Source organism: Alosa sapidissima, chromosome 11 (assembly GCF_018492685.1).
Source record: "Alosa sapidissima isolate fAloSap1 chromosome 11, fAloSap1.pri, whole genome shotgun sequence".
Classification (NCBI taxonomy): domain Eukaryota; kingdom Metazoa; phylum Chordata; class Actinopteri; order Clupeiformes; family Clupeidae; genus Alosa; species Alosa sapidissima.
Genome location: NC_055967.1, coordinates 34,216,658 through 34,239,488, shown reverse-complemented (window position 1 = coordinate 34,239,488; position 22,831 = coordinate 34,216,658). Strand labels below are relative to the sequence as shown.

The 22,831-nt window shown below is 44.0% G+C and overlaps 1 protein-coding gene and 1 long non-coding RNA gene across 5 annotated transcripts in view; both read left to right on the top strand.

Annotated features, from left to right (window-relative positions):
- dusp8a (dual specificity phosphatase 8a) overlaps positions 1-3,795 on the top strand; it is a 44,258-nt gene extending 40,463 nt beyond the window's left edge. For all 4 annotated transcript variants that reach the window (XM_042110944.1, XM_042110943.1, XM_042110945.1 and 1 more), the window contains 2 exons: positions 126-1,365; positions 1,432-3,795. In XM_042110944.1, coding sequence (XP_041966878.1) covers positions 126-1,359 — 1,234 coding nt within the window. In that variant the 3' untranslated portion in view covers positions 1,360-1,365; positions 1,432-3,795. The remainder of the gene's footprint in view (positions 1-125; positions 1,366-1,431) is intronic.
- A 2,716-nt stretch (positions 3,796-6,511) lies between these two features.
- On the top strand, positions 6,512-7,073 carry LOC121724346. Its single transcript, XR_006035189.1, has 3 exons — positions 6,512-6,571; positions 6,705-6,775; positions 6,902-7,073. It is a non-coding gene; the product is annotated as an uncharacterized LOC121724346 (long non-coding RNA).
- Positions 7,074-22,831: the final 15,758 nt, after the last annotated feature.

Sequence of the window (22,831 nt, the reverse complement as noted above, 5' to 3'; positions counted from 1 at the left end):
ACACTCTCTCAGTCAATAGAATGAGTCACTATGGGTAAATAGACGGTCATTATCTTCTTTTTTGGTTGACTCAAACCTACGGGCACCGAGATATTTATTTGTTACTTTTTTGTGCTTGGCTAAAGGTTCGTGAAGGACAGGAGACCCTCGATCTCGCCCAACTTTAACTTCCTGGGCCAGCTGCTGGAGTTTGAGAAGGACCTGAGGCTGCTCCAGACGCTGTCCTCTGCAGACCAGTCCACATCTGCCCAGGACAGCTCGGGCCAGTCAGCGGGAGAGCTGGCGGGGCAGGAGAAAGCGGTCCATAGCGGCGAGGCCCAGACCAAAGAGACGACAGCTGAGGGCCCGGAGGCCCTGGAGTCCAAACTGGGCTCGCCCACGTCCCTCCAGCAGGGCTTCAACGGGCTCAACCTGTCGGCCGAGCGCATCCTGGACACCAACCGGCTCAAGCGCTCCTTCTCGCTGGACATCAAGTCTGTGTACGCGCCCAGCAATGGCCCCTCGCGGCCCCCACCCGCCCACTCTGACGACGTGCCCAAGCTCTGCAAGCTGGACAGTCCCGGCGCACCCAACGGAGTGTGTGCTTACTCCCCGGCCTCGGACAGCCCCGGCTCGGCGGGGTCGCCCAGTGTGGTGGTGGGGGGAGTAGGGGGCACCGGTGCTGCGGAGGGCCGGACTCGCTCGCGGCGAAAGTCCAAACACAGCGGCAGCAGCGTGGGCAGTTCGCCGGTGCACGCCCTGGGCCTGGCTCGCGGTCAGCCCGTGCACAAGAGCCCTAGTCTGGACCTGGGCCTGCAGCAGCCGGGCCTGCTCCTGGGCCTGCCCCCTCTGGGCGCCGGCCCCATGTGGACCAAGCACCGGGACACAGTGCAGGCCACCACACCGGTCACCCCCGTCACGCCTACTGGTGACGTCCCCTGGTTCTACGGCGGCTCCGATTCTTTAAACGCCAGCGGCGTTGGCAACGTTGCCAGCGGCAGCACCAACGGCAGGGACTTTGGTAGTGGTTCAGTCTACGCCGCGCTGGGCTGCAGCAGCCTGCCGAGCGGCTGTGACTTGACCTCCACGTCCTCCTCGTCGGCCGCCTCTTCCTCGTCCGCGTCCTCGACGTCCGCGGTGTGTCTTCGGGAGAAACCGGGAGAGCTGCGCGACGCCAGGGCCAGCTGGCACGAAGACGCCACCTCTGCCAGCGCCACTACCACTGCCTCCTCCAGCGCCTCCGACAAGCAGTTCAAGCGGCGGAGCTGCCAGATGGAATTCGAGGAGAGCATCTCGGAGACGCGCTCCTGCGAGGAGCTGGGCAAGATCGGCAAGCAGTCCAGCTTCTCCGGCAGCATGGAGATCATCGAGGTGTCCTGACAGACAAGGCTCAGGACAGAGCCGCCCACTAGGGCCTGAGACAGGCCGCAACATGGGTGGGGTGGGGACATTGGGGTGGGGAAGGGACTTATGGGTAATTTATAATGCACAGAAGCTTTTTTTTGTTCTGTTCGGTTGCGTCGGAGATCGCATCAATGCCACCTGTGACTTTTGACAGACTGACGACTTCTAACGGCACATTTCTGGACAGCAAGCGAAAGAGCTCGACAGAATGAACTGTCTGACGTGGCACACAAAATCGGTCTCTGTGGGTGAAGAAGCCCTGGTTGGCCATGGATTCTTCTGGCTCCAGCTCCTGCCATGCTTGTGTCCATCAAGGCATCCAGGTGTCTCTCTAGAAAGCCCCTCTCTCCCCCTTCTCACCTATTGGACTTTGGGCAAATGCCACAGTGTCGTGAAGACACACTGCTGTGGTCCTAGGACTCCAGACGACTCCAGGCATTCAGTGTATACAAATGAAGGACATTGTGTGTGTGTGTGTGTGTGTGTGTGTGTGTGATTCAGTAACAGTCCACCCTGTCAACCAAAAGCAGATGAGTCTCAGTAGACATCAGGCCCTTTTATGAAAGGAATGCATTAATGGCCTGATTTTTCCCATGATGCAACCCTGACTCATGTGTTTCCCCAGTATTAGCATTTACCTAGCTAGCTGTGGTTTTATGGGGTTTGGGGGGTGGGTTAAAGGGGGTGGGGGTGAGGGTCCCCCTTGTGGTTGGTTAGCAGCACGGCACCTCCTCCCTGATGTCATCTTCCCCTAGCACTGAGCATGCAAAACAGCTGCTGGTCCCCTATCGACAGACACTATATATCTTCTATATATAATAGCTATTTTAATGGACTGTAATGTTTCTCCTAGGTTGAATACTTTTTAATTTATTCTATTTGTTCATTCTGGTAATGAGAAATAATATAATGATTGTGTAAGGTTTTTTTTGTGTTGATCTCATTTTTTTGCTGGATGGTATTTATAAAACACACTTACACAGAGATACACAACGACAAGCAATAGCGCTGTGCTTTTATCTTTAAATTATCTTTCCCCACATTTGTATTCTTCAGCGGCAAGGGAGAGAGCGCTGACATGTAAATGGACTTTCAGCTTCTCCAAGGACAAGTGTCATCCGTCCTTCTAAAGGGTACCGTGACTTTCAGAGACATACAGAGTAATGACACGCCACATTGTCCTGGCCAACCAAGGGACTGTGGGTGTAGATGAGTAATCTTGCACACCTTTGTGCATGGACCATTATTATGAAGACTGGAACAGTCCCCATGAACTGATGGCAATCTGCATTCAGTTGAACATCACTTTTCTTTTGTCATTGCTGATTTTGTTGCATTGTTTGGAGGACATCTGAGTACCGAAAAGCACAAAGAGAATAACCCGAGAGGAGGGAGAAATGGGAACGGTGTTCTGTTCCCCCACCCTTAAAACTTCTGCATATTTATACATTTATTTATTGTGCAAGGGGTGTTTGAGTGTGAATGAGGGAGAGAATGAGTGACAGTCAAGCCCTTGACTTCAGACCTTTAGATTTATACTCTTAGATTTTTCTTAGAAACTTCTCAGAAAACAAGAACTTCATCCTTTGTTATAGCTAGCCTTAACCGAAATAAACACTCCTCTGGTATTACATCCAAATAATGAACAAGCATAAGCTATTCGTATAGTTATCACGCCGCCCTCTTGGTTGGCGAAATAGAGGAAGAAAGTCACAAGCTTAACTGCAGACCTGACCCTTGACCCATGTGCCAGCTGGTCAGAGGCTATGCCCACCTGCCGTTCTCAGGGGAGCTCCTAGTTCGCCAAGCCCATAACCAAGCACAGTACTTCAGCACAAACAGTGCATGTCCCCATCTCTCTTTCTCTCTCTCTCTCCAAATTGATTTCCAAAGGATTCAATAGACACACAGTGTACTACATAGGGGCCTGTCAGTGTAAATGTGAATGTTGTTGCTGCCCACGAGGCAAGAGGGGTTATTTATTTGTGTACATTTCTGTTAGCTTTTCTTGATGGCAATTTTTGACCTTTTCACGTCTTTTTGTGCTGCTGTAAATTCAGATTTCTCCCATTTCTCCCTGTGCAAGATATTACTGAGTCTTTCTTTACTTCTCTGTTTAAAGTTATAATTATTTAATACATGAAGAGATGCAGGATGTCATTATTGCTTAATTGTTTATATTATTATTATTATTATTATTATTATTATTATTATTATTATTATTATTATGTTGTGTAAATAGCAACGACATCTAGAATTGATGAATTTAGGTATCTTTTTAAGAGAAAATCCTTATACATTAGGCTGCTTGAAGCAAAATACCTCAGGTTCTATTGAAAGGCTCTCTTTCCTCCCCTTGTAACTGTTTTTTTGTGAAAATGAATCAAAAATACAATGAGAAAATACAAAGAATTTGTCTGTGTTTGTCTTCAATCATGCCTCAACATCACATTCTGTTTCTGCATCATCATCTACTGTGTCCAGATTGTAGAATATATTAAGACATGGCAGGTGAACACATGTGTTACAACACATAAAGTACGAAACGTGTTTTACAATGATACATCATAGCCTAGTTAGAGACATACTATATGGGAAAATACATATTAGAGTTAGAGTTAGCTGTAACTGGGCACATTTCAAACACATCCAATATAAATACCAATGTTTAAACACTCTTGATCATCCATTTGAAAAAACTCACATGCTGATACTAGCCTGCACACTAGTGTAGGCTACTTAATAACATACATCAATTTATAGTTTTTTCTGATTGCTTAAGCACATTTTTGTAACTATGGCTATTTTTGCAAAACTCTACATACAAATAGGAAAACCTTTCACCAAATCAGCAAAACATTGTAGTTCTCTTGGAAAAGCTAACACACCTTGCTTAACTCTTCGTAAAAAATGTTTTCGTATGTTTTCGTATCAAACAGTAATATATCACATCACAATAATAAGCACACAATGTGCCAACTACACACTGATGGTATAAATAAAAAACACATCTGGCTTTTGCTTTCTCTGTGCACAAGGTAGGCTATGTCAGTTTGAGGTCATACTTTTGTCATAGTTCTGTAAACATACACACAGCAGTAGACTCCTAGGCGGATCCGCCTTCAAGTCGGCAAACCCGCGTGACTGTCGCATTCGTTTTGGTGCCGCACAGAGGATCAGCTCCGCCTTCAGGCGGCCCCGTAAATTCTACTGTCAAACAGCGGATCCTGAGTGGACCCATGTCGGATCCGCGGGCGCGGACGCGCCTATACTGTAACGGTTGAACATGACTGTACACCAAGAGCCAAGAAGAGTCATACTAGTGGATATTTTCTTTGCTGGGACACGGTTGCGCTGAACCCTCTCGAGTAAGTGATATTTATTAATATATTGCGACATTCACAATAGCTAAACATTGGCCTTTGTGGTTTTATAATCATCATGTTTATTGATTGTAATGACGTTGTTTGATATTAGGACTAACGTTAACGTTAGTGCAACCAGAGACGTTTGTCATTTTGTGCAACAGTTTGTGCAAAGTTAACGTTATTGTTAGCTGTGATGCTCATATGAGTCTGTAGCCTATCTGATTTAAAATGGGATAGCAATTTCGGCAGAATATGTTATGGTAGTGTGATTTAAAAAACACACATTGTTATTTAACATTAGTCTGGTCTTGTCTGTTTTAATGTGTCGCTGTTGTCCATATAGTGCTACTATGCTAGCGGCATATAGCTGCTAGCTAGCATGCTGCTAGGCGCAATTGCATAAGTTATTGCTAATGTCTATTAGTGCTATACATATATTGAAATCACGTTTGCGATGCAAACCTTGATTAAGGTGATACTGGCACTGGTATTTCAGTCAATGAAGTCAGTGAAGCACTCGTCTGCTATGATAGCTACCTACAACTTCAGCATGTTGACTCACTGATAATGGTTTAGCCCTAACCTCTAGCTAGCTGTGCATTAACGTTTGCATTTTGCCAAGTTTGGAATCATAACATTACGTAACTTTAGTTTCTATCTGCCATCTTTGTAATGAAAGCCTCGGCATTTTAATCACTGTTTAAGTCGGTTCAGACAACTATTGGCATCTGTTTGTGATTTATTATGCTAACGTAACTTAACTGTATGGAACGTGGTCCCCATCTTCTATTTTGTTTGTTCTGCAGCGTCAACTTTTATCGGCTGGATTCTAGCATCTAACGTTACGATTGCCTCTGTTGGGTTTGCTTGATCAAGTAAGATACTTTCTGGGTTGTTAAAATGTAATGTGAACACATTCCCGTAGCATTCCAAAATAGACCAGAGATGCTTGTACTATATGTATATTTGGAAATTTTGGGATTGCAATAACCATAATGATATCGTTATGTAACAGCCATCGTTTCGGGGACTCTGATGACAGTGAAGAGCCAGAAAATGGTGACTTTGCATCTCTGAGGTACCTTCCAACTCGCCTGGTATATCAGTTGAAGCCTCAAGCCCAAGCCTATTGCACTGGCAAAGTAAGTAATACTCTCTTAACATTGAAATAACTAAATCATAATATTAATATTAGAGATATGGTTAACATTCTTAGTGCTAGACATTCCCCTCTCTTTGTATCTATTCCTCCAGCTCCACCATGTCGCCGAGTGCCAGGCAGCCGAGTCACTACCCCTCAACCTGGAGAAAACTGTTAAGGTAAAGACTGATCTCTGAAATAATATTGAATACAGTGGCCCCATCTATATTAACACAGCAGTAGTCACTCCATTTCAGATCAACAGATTGCATCTGCATTACCATCTCAGATTTTCTGCATACTTTATCCATTACTTTCAAAATCTCAGCCAAATATTTTGTCAGTTAAAACATCTGCATTCATGCAATATTGCCTGAAAAGTTCATTCATTATTATCAGATTGTATTGAAACACATTGATTTCAATGTCAATCCATTCATGGAGTTGATATAGATAGTGCATACCAAAATATTGAAACATACAAATTCATGTCCAGCATGACCAGAGATTTGATTTTGTTTGCCATTGTTTGGCCCTGTAGCTCTCAGCCTACCATGGTTAACAGATCACAACCATTTATCTCCCTTAGCACCTCACCATGGGGCAGGACCGCAACACTCTTCACCACCTCAACTCCCTGCACCTGCACCTGCATTTAACATACGGAGAGTTACTCAAGGTAGGGACTGATCTCTGAAATATTAGTGAATAGAAAGGCCCCATGTGTATTATCAGTCATGGTTAACAGATAACTACCATTTAATACAATTTTTTTCCCCCTCTCGCACACCACCCACCTTACTATGGGCCAGGAACGGCAGTCCCTCCTCAACTCCCTCCACCCCCACACCAGCCCTCAACGTGCAGCGAACAGAGGAGCTTTGTAAGTCATGTTTCTTTTTTAATTTAATCTCCTTAATACCTATCTCATATATTGTATTGTGTAGGCATACTTGGCTTTGGATGCTACATACCATAAACATAAACATATCTGTCTGTTTGATTACAGGTGCTGTGAGGAAAAACATGGTGACACGGTCTGCCACGGACACTGAGGTCACCAAACACGCAATCAGGTGTTTCAACCGGCGGTGGATTGGGCAACGAGGAGATGTGTTCCGCCTCCATCCACACAAATGGAGTAATAGGAGAAATAAGCATTAAACAATCTTTTTATTGAACTTCTTGTCATTCACCAGTTATTCATTTTCTGATATTTTAGCTGTGCATAGCGCAGTATTTCATTGAAGTTGTAGCCTATTAGATAAAATATTTCATGTCTGCACTGACCTAGGCCTATAAAGCACTAAATTAGGTTTTGACCACAAAATGAATGTAAAGTAGCCTGGGCAATGTAGGCTACTTAACAAAAACAGAATAGCTTATAACCTGTAACTTTCCATAAATGTCCATTTTATATTTCCATTGAGTAGTGATCACGTTTGTACAGTAAATTGATGTCTTGACTTAAACCTTTTCTGTTAGGTTTATTGACAGTATTGTTAAGTTAAAAATACGAGGCAATGCAGATTAATCGTAGGCCTATATTGCTGTAGTAGCCTAGTGATAGTTTTACTTTTATCCTATAGTTGCCTAGTTTTATCCTACAGCAAGAACAGAAGGAATTTTGAAAATGAGATAAACGGGTCCAAAACGGACCCGGGCCAGATGAGCCTTTGAGTCCGTTGCGGGTCCGCGGCGGATGTATGTATCAATTTGCGGATCCCAAACGGACCCGCCGCGGAGGTAAGGTTTTAATCGCGGATGCGGAGTGGATGCAGTGCGGAGCCACGGCGGGTCCGCGATTCGCCTTCGTAGCGGATCCGTTCCTGAGAGCATCTGGACTCCGATACGGGTCCGTTTCGCGGGTCCGTTCCGGAAGGCGTCATACCTCCGCGGCGGATCCGCCGCGGAGTCCTTTTGCTGTGTGGGGATCCAAACTTCAAGTATGGTGCTACATGTACAGTATTTACATACATCAAAACAAACACAAGTGTGTTTTTCCAAGTCAAAACACAAAATAGCAATTTCACTGAGAAAAAAAATAATCAGTTGTGTCGTCTCTCAAAATTTCGTCTACATGACATGCAATGTCGTCTAGTCCAAGGCACCGGGGAAAATATATTCTGGAATGCCGTATCCAGGCCTGACATGATGCCTGGTCAATATCCCCACATGTAGACTGATATTTTTTTGCCTGTAAAAGGGCTATTTCTTACTCTTCTTACCCTTCCTCTTCCCCTTCCTCTTGCTGCTCCTTGTCCTCTTCCTCTATCTTCACCTCCTTGTCCTTTTCATCCTCTCCCTCTCGCTTCTTCACCTCCGCGTCCTCTTCCTCCTACTTCTTCACCTCCATGTCCTATTCTTCGGCCTCCTCTAATTCTCACTCTTCCTGCTCCCTCAATTGTACCCATTGCACATTACCTGTGTCTTATAGTGCTTAGGCTGATTGCAAAGTGAACTAATTATCTAAAACAGTTTTCACATGAGAAAGCATGTCAGAGAGTTGGCAAAATAGTGTAAATAATAGCCATACATGTATATAGATTTGCTAGGAGTGTGTTGATCATTTTGAAATTGAGCGTAAAGCAGTGAGTTCCACAAAAAGAGTGCTGTGCAGTGGATTGTACCTACAGTTGTGCAAAGTGTGTGTTACAAAATTGCAAACTGAGTGCAAAGCAGTGTTTGTGCTTTTAGTTTTGCGAACTCAGTGAGTGGTATTAATAGTTTTAGAAATGGTTCTATAAGAATCACGGTTGTGTTTAAGCATTCAGAAAAAAATTAATATATAGAAATAAAAGTGCAGAAATATGGTACCTTTAATATACAAAATAGCTGCATGTGCAATGAAAAAATGCTTCTCTAACTCAGTTAAGGTGTACATCAGTTTTCTGAGAAAAGAAACAGCTGGAGCAAATAGCTAATCTATAATTGTCCAAGGCCGGTCAACATGAGATAGTCCAGACAAGGCAAGAACCTCTAAGCATCAAACATTACATAAGACTTCCATATCCCTTTAAGGGAGTTTGGAGAAAAACTGAGCTAGAATGACATTTTGTGTTTCTATGTTTTAAGTTGTGTGTATAATCAGGGGTTAAAGTGGGGGGGAGTGGGGAGGAACGCAGTTCCGCCATCTCAGATTAATTAAAAATAAATATATTCTTTAATACCAATGATATAGCGCGATGAAATTGTTAAAATAAATGGTGAGTTAATTTTTCGTGTGTACAGAGGTGACCAAGAAGCTAACAATTCTTGTCCAAAAAGTATTGCTATACCACGATACTATATATGCTGTCCAACGGTGAGTCATTTCCCCCCGTTGCACCGACACTGTATTTTGGGGTTCCCCCACCTGGCAAATCCCACTTTAACCACTGTAATTATGTTAAAGGTGTAGCAATCGTTACAAACAATCAAAGGATTTCAACATTTTTTTCGTCACATTCAGCGATCATCTCCTCACGATTTGCTAGCTGTCCATCCCGTGAGCACAGTGTAAAAAAACCGAACAGTAAGTTGTAGGCATCCCAGGCTCCGACAACTGGAAACAAACTAATTAGGGGCATGAATATGTTTACATGGACATTAATATTCAGCCATTATCCTGATTAAGACAACATTCCAAATAAGATGCTGCAATGTAAACTTTTTCTGGCATTTTCTGATTGCCACCTGAATAAGGTCATAGTCGGAAGCAATAATCGAATTATTGTGCGCTAGTGAGAGAGCTAGCAGCCTGGGCATGTTAGCTTGATTGCTAGCATGCTTGACTCTAAGTGTCTAAGTGTTCTAAGTGTTGCGTGTGTGCGGGTTCCGGTTGAGTGCAGGGCTGAGCCGCGCAGAATACACATTGCAAGATTATACCTGTTACATGCATGTATACACCTTAATCACATTATAACGTCCTATTAGGATTTTAGGTGCAGAAATGGAAACGTTTACAGAATGAACCGTTTTTGCTAGTAATAATTGGAATATGCTGTGCTACATGTAAACAGGAATATGAATGGAATATTCTATCAACAACACATGTAAACCTCATAATCACAATTCAATTTTGTCTTATCCTGAATAAGGTCAATAGTCAGAATATTAATGTCCATGTAAACATGGTCACTGTGTGGAGTTTCTCTGGAAATACTGAAGGGAGGGGTGAGCTACCTCTCTGGTGTGTTTTGTTTGATCCTTAATTAAAATATAATAGGCCTATATGTTGTTTTGGACAAACATGTCTGCTAAGAAATTTCAATATAAACATAAACATAAACAAATTCAGAGTCATGCACAATTACTGAGTGCATCTTTAACTATAGAATGGTGGCTTACGGTGGGACTTACATAACCTTTGGCCCCAACGGAGTTTTCTCTTCATTGTCTGTTACCTTGGGGAAAGTTCACATGAAACAGAGTGGTTAGTTGTGGAATGCTCCCACATTATAATGACATCACACAACAGCAAATGAGGCACTAATAAAGCAAAAGAAAGAAAGAAATAAGACACCAGTCTACAGTCTCCCACTAGAACCCTGCTCAATGAGACACAAAGTGACACAGTTTTATATGGAGCACACCAAAGCAGACACCTCTACCTGACCCAAACCCAGTGCATGCAGCAGTAGCCACAAACATATTCCTCCAGGTCACAGTGAAACCAAAGACAGAGAGAAAGGGAGGGGGGTATCTTACAAAGCCTAAAGGGGTCTTGGTTTGTGGGAAAGTGAAAACAAGTCCCTTGACTCTCACTATGGAACTTTTTTCCCACTGTCTGGACGCTGTGTTGGTCTCATCTCTTGGCCTCCGGTGGTCTGTTCCCAAACTTGAGTGGCTTTTGTCACCCTTTGTCTTGTTTAATCCACTGATTCAGTTTCCTCTCCAGCTGAAAGTTCAAACATGACAACAGTGATTCAGGTATGCTTGGAGGGACTGCGTGGATCAGAGATCAGTTTTCTATCAACATTAAAGAGAACTCAATAGATAGTTAATCGTGTACAGCTGGCAGAAAATCCATCTATGCCATCCACTAAACATGTCACACATAACTGCACCCTCAGTTTTTTGCATTTATTGCAGGATCTATCATGTTACAGTAATTGTGGACACTGTATAGGGGAGTTTGCCGTAGAAATTGCAATGATACTTTGAACATCAGATAAAGCTTCTATTACCAGTATGATTTTTTTTTTTTTTTGTCACAGCAAAATCTATTTAGCCAAACTTTGTGAGAGCACTCCACCAGAACTCTGGGGTTTTTCTCAAATGTGTCATTTATAATTAAGAAAATTAATGCATTTTAATAATTAATACATTATTCAGAAGATTTGCTCATTAGTGTTACGTGCTAATCATTGCTCAAATATGGCTAATTGTATCTATTATGTAATGCTTAAATGAGGAGCTATACAGTGTATTGACATGTTAAAGAGAATTATATAACTGCTTTATAAATGAATCCATAAAACCGTTGTAAGCCATTCACAATTTCATATGCTGTGTGTTCCTGATAATAAGTAAAACACTGCCATCTAGTGTTTCTATCTCTAAATGTTCTACCCTTCACATTGCTAATAAACTGGCTTATGTCTACTTCTATGGCTTTGTCCAACCTAGCCCATACGCTACACCCTCTCCCCACCCACTTCCAATCCCATTGCAGGTTCACCTGAACGGACCACTAAATTACGTGGTATCTCAAACCAGTTACCAGGGAATGAAGGTGGCATACTTCCTCATGTTTGTTATTTCAGTGAAATTTAAACAATTTCCTTTTTGCATGAATGGGCATCCCAAGGTTTGCTGCTGTATCACGCCCATACCCTGACCTCCTACTGCCATGAGCGTGACTGATGAGTGCACTCCCCGACAGAGTGGGAGCAGCGAGGGTCCGCTTTGAAAAAGGGCTCTCGTGTCTACTTGCTGACCTCAAAGTATTTTTGATGGATAATGGTCTAAAGACAGTCAATAATAGGAGTCTGATTCCTGCATTGTCGAGGTCAAAACAGGGCGTCTGGGGCCGCGAGGAGCACTCGACTCATCTGGTGTTGTCTCTATCTGTATTGATCCCAATCTCACAGGCAACAGCCAGGTGATGGCTTTCAGGAAATGACCTTGTTTGCCCCTCATGGCTTCAAACCTGCTCTGAGCAAAGATCCTTATCAGCAGGTTGTGGCTCCAGCTTCACTTTGCTGTTGGCTGTTCCCAGACATTTGACCTGCATTTAGTTATAAATGCCTTGTTGAAACATTACTAAATATTGATCCTATGGATTATCCATGCACGACTAGGCCTGAGGTAACAGTAAAAGATGTATGCAAATGGGATATGAAACAGAACACAGAGAAACGGAAAAGACGGAAACAATATATATATATATATATTAAAATAGTATATATACTATATATATATATATATATTAATATGATCTCCATTCTCTATGTGAAGAACGGATTGTATGGTATACAATATGTTGGTGAATCTATTTTCACACCCTGTATACCCTGTTTATGCAATAAATCAGTATATCAAATGGAATTCCATTTTTTTTCTGCATTTTTTTTTACCTGTTACAATCTACCCCAATAGGTGTTACAATCTACCCCAGTAGTGGGGTAGGTTGTAACAAAGGTACACACTGTATTTGTCATAATCTCACAAATTCTGTAATATAGTTGAAGAGATTTAAATGGTTGCCACTTGTAGTAGACAAATGTGGGTACTTTGCCAAAAAGTTCCAGAACTGTAGCTTTAAAAGAAATGGTAGTTTTAGGTGCTGAAGAAAAATGTGTTACAACCATACCCGGTCTCCCCTATAGGCCTACTCTTTTAATCCAGTGAGGGAAATTTGGTCTCTGCATTTATCCCAATCCGTGAATTAGTGAAACACACTCAGCACACAGTGAACACACAGTGAGGTGAAGCACACACTAATCACGGCGCAGTGAGCTGCCTGCAACAACAGCGGCGCTCGGGGAGCAGTGAGGGGTTAGGTGCCTTGCTCAGCCGTGCCTACTGGTCGGGGTCCGAACCGGCAACCCTCCGGTTACAAGTCCGAAGCGCTAACCAGTAGGCCACGGCTGCACCCAAATATTCTATATATATACTCTTTGGATTGGTCTACATGGGGCGACTAGCGTACTAATCAGGAATATTGCCCAGCAACACGGTCAAGTTATCTTCATCTTTAGGCTTTAATCCTGGGATATTTTAATTAAGTTTAATTGTGATTAATACTTGATAAATAGCAATATCAGAAGCCGTTTGGTTTAAACTTGGCATAAGATCTAGGCCTGTTTAATTCTCAATTTCTCATTCAATGAGCTTTATTTGCATGACTGTAAAAGTAGTAGTTAGATCAAAAGAATTAGCCATTAATAGTAATAATAACAACAATTGACATGGACATTGGAGAATAATAAAAGTAATAGAACATTAAAGCACACTCTCTCTCTCTCTCTCTCTCTCTCTAGCTCTCTCTCTCACACACACACACACACACCCGCACACTCCACCCCCTCCCCCAACACACACACACTAACACACAGTGGATTTCCATTTTATAATCTCTTTCTAGTGATTAATACACTTCCATTTTACTTTGAGTTTTAATTGTAGGCCTAGGCTATTTTCCCAAAAATGTAGGCCTATGTATTTTTCTTTTAATTCTGTCTTGATTTCGGTTGAGAATAAATCACCTTGCAATCGAAATCGTGTTTGTATTCCCTGTGCCAGATGTCGTGTAAGAATCTTCGTCACTAAATTGTCGACACCACGGAGAGCCCAGAGAGATCTGGGAAGATCCATAGTTCTAGTCAGTGGGACGATCTAGGCTTAATTATTTGGGCCTGAATGACATCATACTCTAGGTTAGCAGTCGACTACTACATATCCCAGAAATCCTACACGCTGAGCATGTGGGTGAATGGGGCGGGACACATCCACGGAAACGAAGGTGGGGGTCGATTCTGTGTTTACTTCCGGATTCCCTGCTACATGAAGCAGTAGAGTAGAGTAGACCGTAACTGCATCGGTAGGGGCTCAAGAGTCAACGCTAGGGTCCATGACAGATTACGGTCTAGCGGCATTTGAGGAGACACGTCCAGCCCTGATACTTGTAGGGGAGGCTCGGCAGACCCGGCAAGCTGTCGCGGCAGCGCGATCATTGAGCTGAATTTCTGCGCTTCGTAACATATCCGTTGCCGTATTCACAACCGTCTTTCATCTCAAAGTCAATGCAGTCCGCTTCTGGAACACTATTACCAACTATTAACGTTACTCGACTTAGTGGACCACTCATGTTTCTGTTAGCCGAGCCTTGAATCTGCATCTAACGGGGATATCGATATCCAGACATTTTCGCCGTAAAGGAGACTGATTAGAAGAGGATTTGATCCGGGATACAACTCGAGGTGGTCGGATAAAGTATCCGAGGGGTCGCGTACAGCTCCCGTGGAATTATCCCTGTAAACATGGACTGGCTAATGGGGTAAGTGCAAATATGTCACTGACAGCTTTCCCCCCGCTGTGTGGCTGCAGTATTTCCGCGCAATATTTGGCGACTGACAGCAATGACATTCACCAAGTATCAAAATGTGGCCGCTGAAAAAAACATGTCGTGCAAATCATCCACCCCTTCACTTTTCCACTCCAGCTTGTTACGAGAGCCTAATGCCATATTAGTTAACAAGTTAATATCTGAGGTTGCAAACATATTTCGGTACTGGTTGGAGCCCCTTACGCAGGCTCTTTTTAAAGATGAAATTTGGCTAACCAGCTTTGCACTCTATATTGGTGCGGTGTGTCACTTCTCATTTAGCTTCTCATGTCATCTCGTTGGCCGGGGCTATTCAGTGATACCCTCTCTTCTCCAGATTTATGACGGGAGAGCACACACATAGTAACCGCACACGGTGTCATTCCTGCAGGACAGCTATAGGTTTGTCCAGTCTTTGGTTAGTCTGTTGGATGACTAATCATATAATATTACAACTGCATTTAGTCCTCTCTAAAATAAGGATGCTCCTAGTCAGAGAAGCAGAGCAGATGTGCTTTGTCTATCTAGGCCGATGTAAGTGTACATTTTTGGTCACATTTGGTCTGCTTGGAAAACATTGGCCAAATTTCTGATGACTTGTTTAGAGACCATAATCAAAATAAAGAATTGAGATGATGCAAATGAAGGAATCTTTCTGATTGCCCTTGTTAACTTGCTTTCCTGAAATCTAAGGCAAGTTATGCACTTTTACTATTTTCAGAACTGGACAGTCTTTGTGCGCCATATTCTGGTAGATTTCTGTTGCAGTGGTTCCGTCTTGGCCTATATCATGCATTCTTATGGCCGTTGACAAAAAGAATCTTGTGATTACTGGTGTAGACTTGTTCCTGCTCTGAAACAGGAATCTGTAGTGACAGTGCACCCCTAACAGGTTGAGTACAGAACTATCAGAGACAAACATGTCAACACAGTCTCATGCTCAGTTAGCAGCAGTGAGATCAATGAGAGGCTTTAGAGGGGAAAGAGTTGCTTTAAGCAAGTGCAAGTTCTGTACCAAGTTCGAGCTGTGTGTGTGTGGTCGTGGGATGTCTCCTGCTGTGTGTGTGTGGTCGTGGGATGTCTCCTACTGTCCTACCGTGCCTGTTAGTGGCTTAAGTGACTTGTGTCTTTTTAATTCATTCCTTTCCTCTCTTGGCCAAGCTGACATGCATCTTTTTCTTTCGTTATGCTGAGGTGATTCAATTAAGGCCAGACAGTTAGGCTACATTTCATCCAGCTGCTCTCTTGGCTGAGCAATTTGCACCAGTCCGTACTGAATACAGGGCCTTATTCCCTTGTGCATGTCTGCTCTGCTGTCACCATTAGGGTGGTAATGGATGTGGTGCGGTGCTGCTCCAGGGTCTCCTCAGGCTATGGGAGGTTATGTTGGTGGTTGTCCATATTGTGGCTTCTCCCAGCAGGCTTGCCTGGGTGGCTACATGGAGCTCAGTGGCGGTTGCTGGTCTTTGGAATAGGGGAAGCTTTGATCAAATGGTCAATTATTACATTAATATTAAGGTGCTATATTGTTCTTTAAGGGCAAAAGTTATCCCAAAACCTAGATTAGATCAAACAGTATAGAGTTCTGAGACATGGCAACTGGCTTTGCTACATTTTACCAGTTCACTTTGGGGAGAGTTTATATAGGCTATTCGGTAGCCTACTAGAGTTCTCTGTGACTATTTTGTACATTCATCTGACTTGCTGTATTATTTTGAATCTCTCCTGGTAGGGAAGACTATCAAATGGCTTTTAAAATTCAACATTAGCATAATGTAGCCGTGTTCAATCCGGTCCTGTCAGTAGCAGGTAGCGGGTAACGGGCAGCAGTGTTGTCCTGAGAACACCCCCAGCTGCTCTCCTACACACACACACACACACACACACACACACACACACACTCAAGCACACTATCTCCAATCCCATCTGGAGACGGTCTCCTCCACTGCCCTGATTCCCCCGGAGGACTGTGTGGGAGTGTGTGAGTGGATTGGCACACCCCAAATAAGTCGTTTTAGGTTTTCCTCATACTAGGCCAAGAACCATGAAGTAAAGCCTTATTATTGGGTTATAAATGATGTTGTGATGATATTATGTGATCACAATGGTCTAAGCATTAATTCGGAATGTTCTCTCAGGATTGAGGATGAACTGAACTGAAAGCCAGTGATGCTTTGTGGGGCTCCAGATGTTTGTGTTTGTGTTTGTGTTGTGAGTTCGAGGCCCCAGTTCCCCATGTTGTTTGTGTTTGCTGTGTGCCGGGCAACAACGATGATGCGCTTGGACATTTGCGTGCAATGCCAAATATAAATATGCACTCGGCTGCCCCATGGACCCGTGTGCACAAACTGTGTGGGCTGGAGTGTGTGTGTGTGTGTGTGTGTGTGTGTGTGTGTGTGTGTGTGTGTGTGTGTGTGTGTGTGTGTGTGTGTGTGTGTGTGTGTGTGTGTGTGTGTGTGTGTGTGTGGTCAAAGGGGAAGGAAATCAGCGCTTCTGGTGGGGTTGGGATGGTGTGTGTGTCAGCCTCTGCATCACTCGGCAGAGATTTCTCATGCCCCCCAGAACTGCTCGTGTCATCGAGTGGTTGAGCTCTGATGATGACACACAATGAGCTCCAAAGGCCCAATGACTGTGTGTGTGTGCTGAGAGAATCGGGGGGTGTTGGTGCAAGCCTGCTTGCATACGTACGGCCTCTTCTCTGATGGGATGAGAGGCTGTTAGGCTTTTGCATGCTTAGCTAATGAGGGGGCCATAGTGTGTGTGTGTGTGTGTGAGGGAGAAAGTGTATGTTTGTGTTTGTGTTTGTGTGTGTGTGTGTGTGTGTGTGCACGTGTTCAGTGCTGTGAGAAGTGTGTGTTGGACAAAACTGCAGTGTGGCGTGAGTCGTGACAGTCTTAAAGGTCAACAACTCATTCAAGCAAGCAAAGTGTTGCAGCCGGCAGGGGTAGGGGAGCAGGATTTGGCATGCCAGTTGTGTAGTTATTATCAGGCAAAAGTCAGCCAGCTTCCAAAGGCTGCTGCCAACGAGTTGTTGTCCATCCCCAACTGGCGAAGTGCTTTGACTGCCCCTCAGTGTGTGTTAGTGTGTTTGTGTGTGTTTTTGTGTGTGTGTTTTTTTGTTTCAGGGCAGGTGTTTGCTGAGTGATCGGAGCAGAGCATGAGTCTCCGCAGGGACGTGGTAGCATAAGGGAAAAGCAACGAGCTGACAATGAGGGCCGAAAAACATCATGTCTCACTAGGACCTATTTAAAGTACTGGAGGAAAACGGTCAAAGGGGAAGGAAATCAGCGCTTCTGGTGGGGTTGGGATGGTGTGTGTGTGTGTGTGTGTGTGTGTGTGTGTGTGTGTGTGTGTGTGTGGGGGGGGGGGGGGATGCTGACTAAAGTAATTCACAGATGGCCTGCTATATTTGAACTTTGTTCTAAAATGTGTTGCTCTGCTGCTGCTCAGAATAAGGAATGTAGCATTTGAGTTACCTCTCTGTGAGTGAGACATAGCCCACAAGGTTCAAACTAGTTTAAATATAATGCAAATCTCTCAACTTGGCCTATAGGACACTTACTGGATCTGCTCCCTGCTATTTCAATTCTATAATCCAGCTTTGCAACCCCAACCGCCCACTGTGGTCTTCTGATGAGCTTCTGTTGTGTCGACTATCCATAAAGGCTAGGTCAAGTTCAAGAATCTTTTCCTCAGTGGTTCTTCGTTGGTGGAATGAGTTGCCCAGTGCTCTCCGTTCCTGTGATAGTTTTGATCATTGTTTGTATATTATGGTATTTGTTTATTTTCATTAAGCTATTGATCATTGATATTGCATTGACATTATTATTTATTATTGCTATTTTCCTTAATGTAGTCTTACCAACATTTTAAAATTGTTCTCTGTCTGTTAATTTTTAACTATTGTATTGTTTTTGCTTTGGACAAAAATGTCTGCTATGTCATAACCATAATCATATATTACCATAACTAATGATAACTAAACAGACTGATATCATAAAAGTACCAATTTCCACCCCTATCGCTCAAAAATTTGAAAACAAAGATGTTATTTAATACTAATACAAAATAATATTTGATTGATGAACCTTGCATTTTTCAGTAGCCATAAGTGTGTAGATTTGAAGAAAATCTGTTTTGGTTCTTACCGGGAGCTTTTACTGCCTAAATATCCGTTTAACAATATTTTGTTTACTGTGCTCGGAGTTTGGTGCTGGGCTGGTGGGTGCCCTATTTCTGCCCACAAACTTGGCACATCAACGGTTTGACCGAGAATTCTGGTTGCAAAAACACTGTTTACAGCTCAAGTCACCGTACATGTCATTTTTGGTACAGAGATAATTTAGATACCCTTATGAGGTGGGTGCTTGTATAGAAATTAATATTAAGTGACACATACACATATAAGGCCGAAAATAGGGCACGGGCAGAAATAGGTAACTTTCCGATAACTGCTTTCAGTTGCCATGTCATTGGCATGTGATGGCATAAAGGTCAATCAAAAAAGGCTCTCTTCACTTTAGCATGGAATCACACACAGTGCTATTTCTCCTGCCATTGTTTGTCTTCGCCACACATTGACCAGGAGTGGTTGTTTAATGAAAGACTTTTATTATTTTTTTCATGTGGTGTTTGCTTTTATGGTGTCACTACTTTTTCTTAGCAGCACAACATTTAAATACCCCTCAGAGTGTAGATTGGCCATCACTCTTTCGTTTGGATTGCCCAGCTGGCTTTTACATGGCCAAATGTCCTCCTCACTTAAGAAAATGTACTCGATTCCCCAGTAAATGGGAGCCAGTTCTCAGCGGGGAGACCATTTCTTCAGCTCGATGTTTCTTTTGACAGACTGGGTTCATGTTGGGTAAAGAACTCTACACCCCCACAGACCCCCCCTCACCTCGCCTCGCCTCTGCCCCAGCCACCTCTGTCTCTGTGACTTCCCAGCAGTAGCTGCTCTTTCCCCTGTTCCTCAGCATTGTGCGATGAGTTTGTTTTTCTTGGCAACTCCTCAACTTGACTGTGTGGACTCTTTCATAGAGCACTGCACCACCCAGCAGAGGATTGAAAATGCCAATGATGTGGAAAAAAAAATCTCTTCTCAGGACTATGATGATCAGTAGTGATTCTGATTACATCGTGTTTAAACGGTGCGATCAAGTCCTGACTGTGCATTTGTGAGGTGGCCATTGCAGGTGTGTTATTTGTTTTCTTGCACGGGTCAGATCTCACTGAACACGAGCCGCCAAGAGCCGCAGAGTTTCTCTTGACCTCTGCCAATGTCATGTGCATCCGCACCGGTGCCGTTAGTACTCCTGCATGATTGCAGTATTGTACCCATTCACAGCTGCTCTCTCTCTCTCTCTCTCTCTCTCTCTCTCTCTCTCTCTCTCTCTCTCTCTCTCTCTCTCTCTCTCTCTCTCTGTCTGTCTCTCTCTGTCTCTCTCTCTCGTGCACACTCGCGCGCCAATGAAGGCCTGACCCTGCCAAAGCCTGCGCTCCACGTTAACTGCCGATTTTGAGCTCCATTGGGTGAGAACAAGGCCCTCAGTTGCCTGAGCGCTTAACGTTAACTGCCTTTTCAGAGAAAGAGAGAGGACATGTTGGAATGCCACGGTGGTTTAACGGTCCGAGCTGAATGAGATTGTTACATGGAAAGAGGCTCGTTCTACTCGAGCACCGCAAAATCCTGAAGGCGGGAAGCTAAGCAGTTTGTGGTGTCGTCGTGCCAGCTTTATGATTGCCCGACCATCTTCAGCTGTAATCGCAGGAAGACAGCTTCCCTGGAGAAGTGCCACCATCCAAGACAGAGAATGAAACCCCAAGTAGCATATCTTGTGTTAGTGGCAGAGTGATAAACTCCCCTAAAGTGTCAAGCAACTGGCCAGCAAATGTGGAGGACATTTCCACTTTGCCAAGTGTTTTTTTGTTTTTGTTGTTGTTTTGTTTTTGTTGTTCCTCAGAGCACGGCCCCAGGGCTTCGGAGTGTCTACATCCGTCTAGCACTCTCATTCCTTTCTCATCTGTTCCTTCATCCATGTCAAACTCTCAACCATCCACCACACACTCCTCTTTCCCATCCTGGAGCTGTCCTGCGTGGGTGACACACTTCGCCCCTCCAGGAGGCGCAGAGGAGTGGTGGTGGTGTGTGTGTGTGTTTGAAGGGGGGGGGGGTCAGCCGTGTCCATCCTTCCGAGTGGCCGGTGATTTCCTGGGAGGATGCAGGACGACTTCCAGCAGTGACTGCAGTCAGTGGTGCATCGATGATCATGCCTGACAGTCTCAAACGCGGGTCGTGCCACTCTGATGACTCCAATGGGGGCTGGACAGCGTCGACATGACACGGTCCACATGAAAAGAGAGAGAGAGAGAGAGAGAGAGAGAGAGAGGGGGGACTTAAAAGAGATGATGGAAAAGAAAAGGAAGGGCAAGACTGTCCAGTTGTCCGCTAGCACAGAGCCACAGATGCGCCGAATATGGGATTTTCTCCGGCAGGGTGTGGCATCCAGGTCTGCAGTCTAATTGGATTACTAGGGCTTACATCACTCAGACCAGGGCCTTTCACTTCTCAGCTGGACTGAGGCCAGAGCCCAGCTGAGTCTGCACTGACCATATCTGACCAGCTCCCCCTTCGTTGATTAAGGCCACTGTGTGGATCTGAGCGGCTTATCAGTGGATGCCATGCTATTGTGATGTTTTATCTCCTTCCCTTGCCTTTGGCTTCAACAGATGGATGGAAAATGTGACATTCGATAATCAGACAAGGCTTAACGACGGTGATGTCTTAGACTGGGTTTTGGTTTTGGAATTTGTTCATCCGCTCCAGACTTCAATAGTAACCAAGATGGATACTAGTCTGTGTAGGGAGGGGGAGTCTGACTAAGCACATGCTGTAAAAGGTCAACTATGACCCTACAGGACCCTGTGCAGTTGAGATAGATCGGCTATGCAGCAATAGCCGCAGTGCAGTGGGCAGTAGTTTTACTAAACAACCTCCTAGTCTTAGTACCATATATAGTGACCCATGTCTCTGTCTCTTTCCATCCTTATTTTTGTGTGTGTGTGTGTTGTGTGTGTGTTGTTTGTGTGTGTGTGTGTGTGTTGTGTGTGTGTGTGTTGTGTGTGTGTGTGTTGTTTGTGTGTGTGGTGTGTGTGTGCTTGTTACAGAGTTACGGTGGGCTGTAACTCGATTAGGCCCTAACTGAGTACACTGTATCTGGCCCCTCCCTCACGTTTAGACTGAGAGGCTGTTTTTATAAGTGTTCCATTCCTGTGATCATGATGTGTCTAAGGAAGAAAACCCCACTTTGTTTCTCCTCACTAGCACACATTGTGCGTGTGTGTGTGTGTATGCGTGTGTGTGTGTGTGTGCGTGTGTGTGTGTGCACACTTGCATGCATGTTGGCTTCAAGCTTATCAGCACAAGAATCTGCCCCCAAACACCAACTCAAAACTGAATTAAAACTAACTCATAACTGAATTCAAACATGCATGGCAAAACTCATTGGTTTAGACACTCAAGCCCAGCTACAAATTTCCAAATTAGACGAGATGGCTTGTTTGACAGAAGAGAGCAAACTTTGTCTGAACTTTGCCTGCCATGTTTGTCTGTGTTGGTGTCAGTGGAGCAGAGGGCACTGTGGAGCAGAGGATGGACTGTCTTGTTTTTTGGGCTGTTGTCTCTGCCATATCCTGTCATGTAAAGCTGGTGTGTGCCAGGTCAGGGGCGTCGCCAGCAGTTGAAAACATTCGGGGCTTAGCCCATAGAGTCTAAACGGTTCTCATAATTCTCATTTTGCCTGCCCTTCCTGCTCACTTTTACTATATAAATATACCGACTCTTTTGTGCCAACTTGATTGCATGTTATGGACACTAATATTTTGACAATTAAAGGATGTAATGACATGTTGCTTTCTTGACATTTCTGTTTGCTATAAAAAAACGAAATATATACTGTAGCCTATAGCTACCTAGCAAATTGGCGTTTTAAATAGCAAGATGCATCATATGGTTCATGTTATGCTTAGCTTAAGGAGAACGAATCATTGTAGACTCACTAATTCGATTCTACAAAGGCAAAGTACCCTTACTAGGCTTAGATAGGCCATCACTGTTTGGCCAGCTCCAAACTGTAGGCGTGAGTGCAGGGCAGGTTGATAACAAATCTGAACTTGTAGCCTAAATGACGACATCATAACTCCACCATCTCGTTGTCCTTGTTGCCTTTATGATTTCCTTATAACTTTCTTATACTAAATAGGAAATGCAAACAATGACATGCCCAACCCTGGAATTGACTGACTCTCTCTCTCTCTCTCTCTCTCCCTCCCTCTCTCCCTCTCTCTCTCGTGCGCGCGCTCTAAGGAGCCTACGTTCCAAATTATGTTTTATGGTAAGGTAACGTTAGT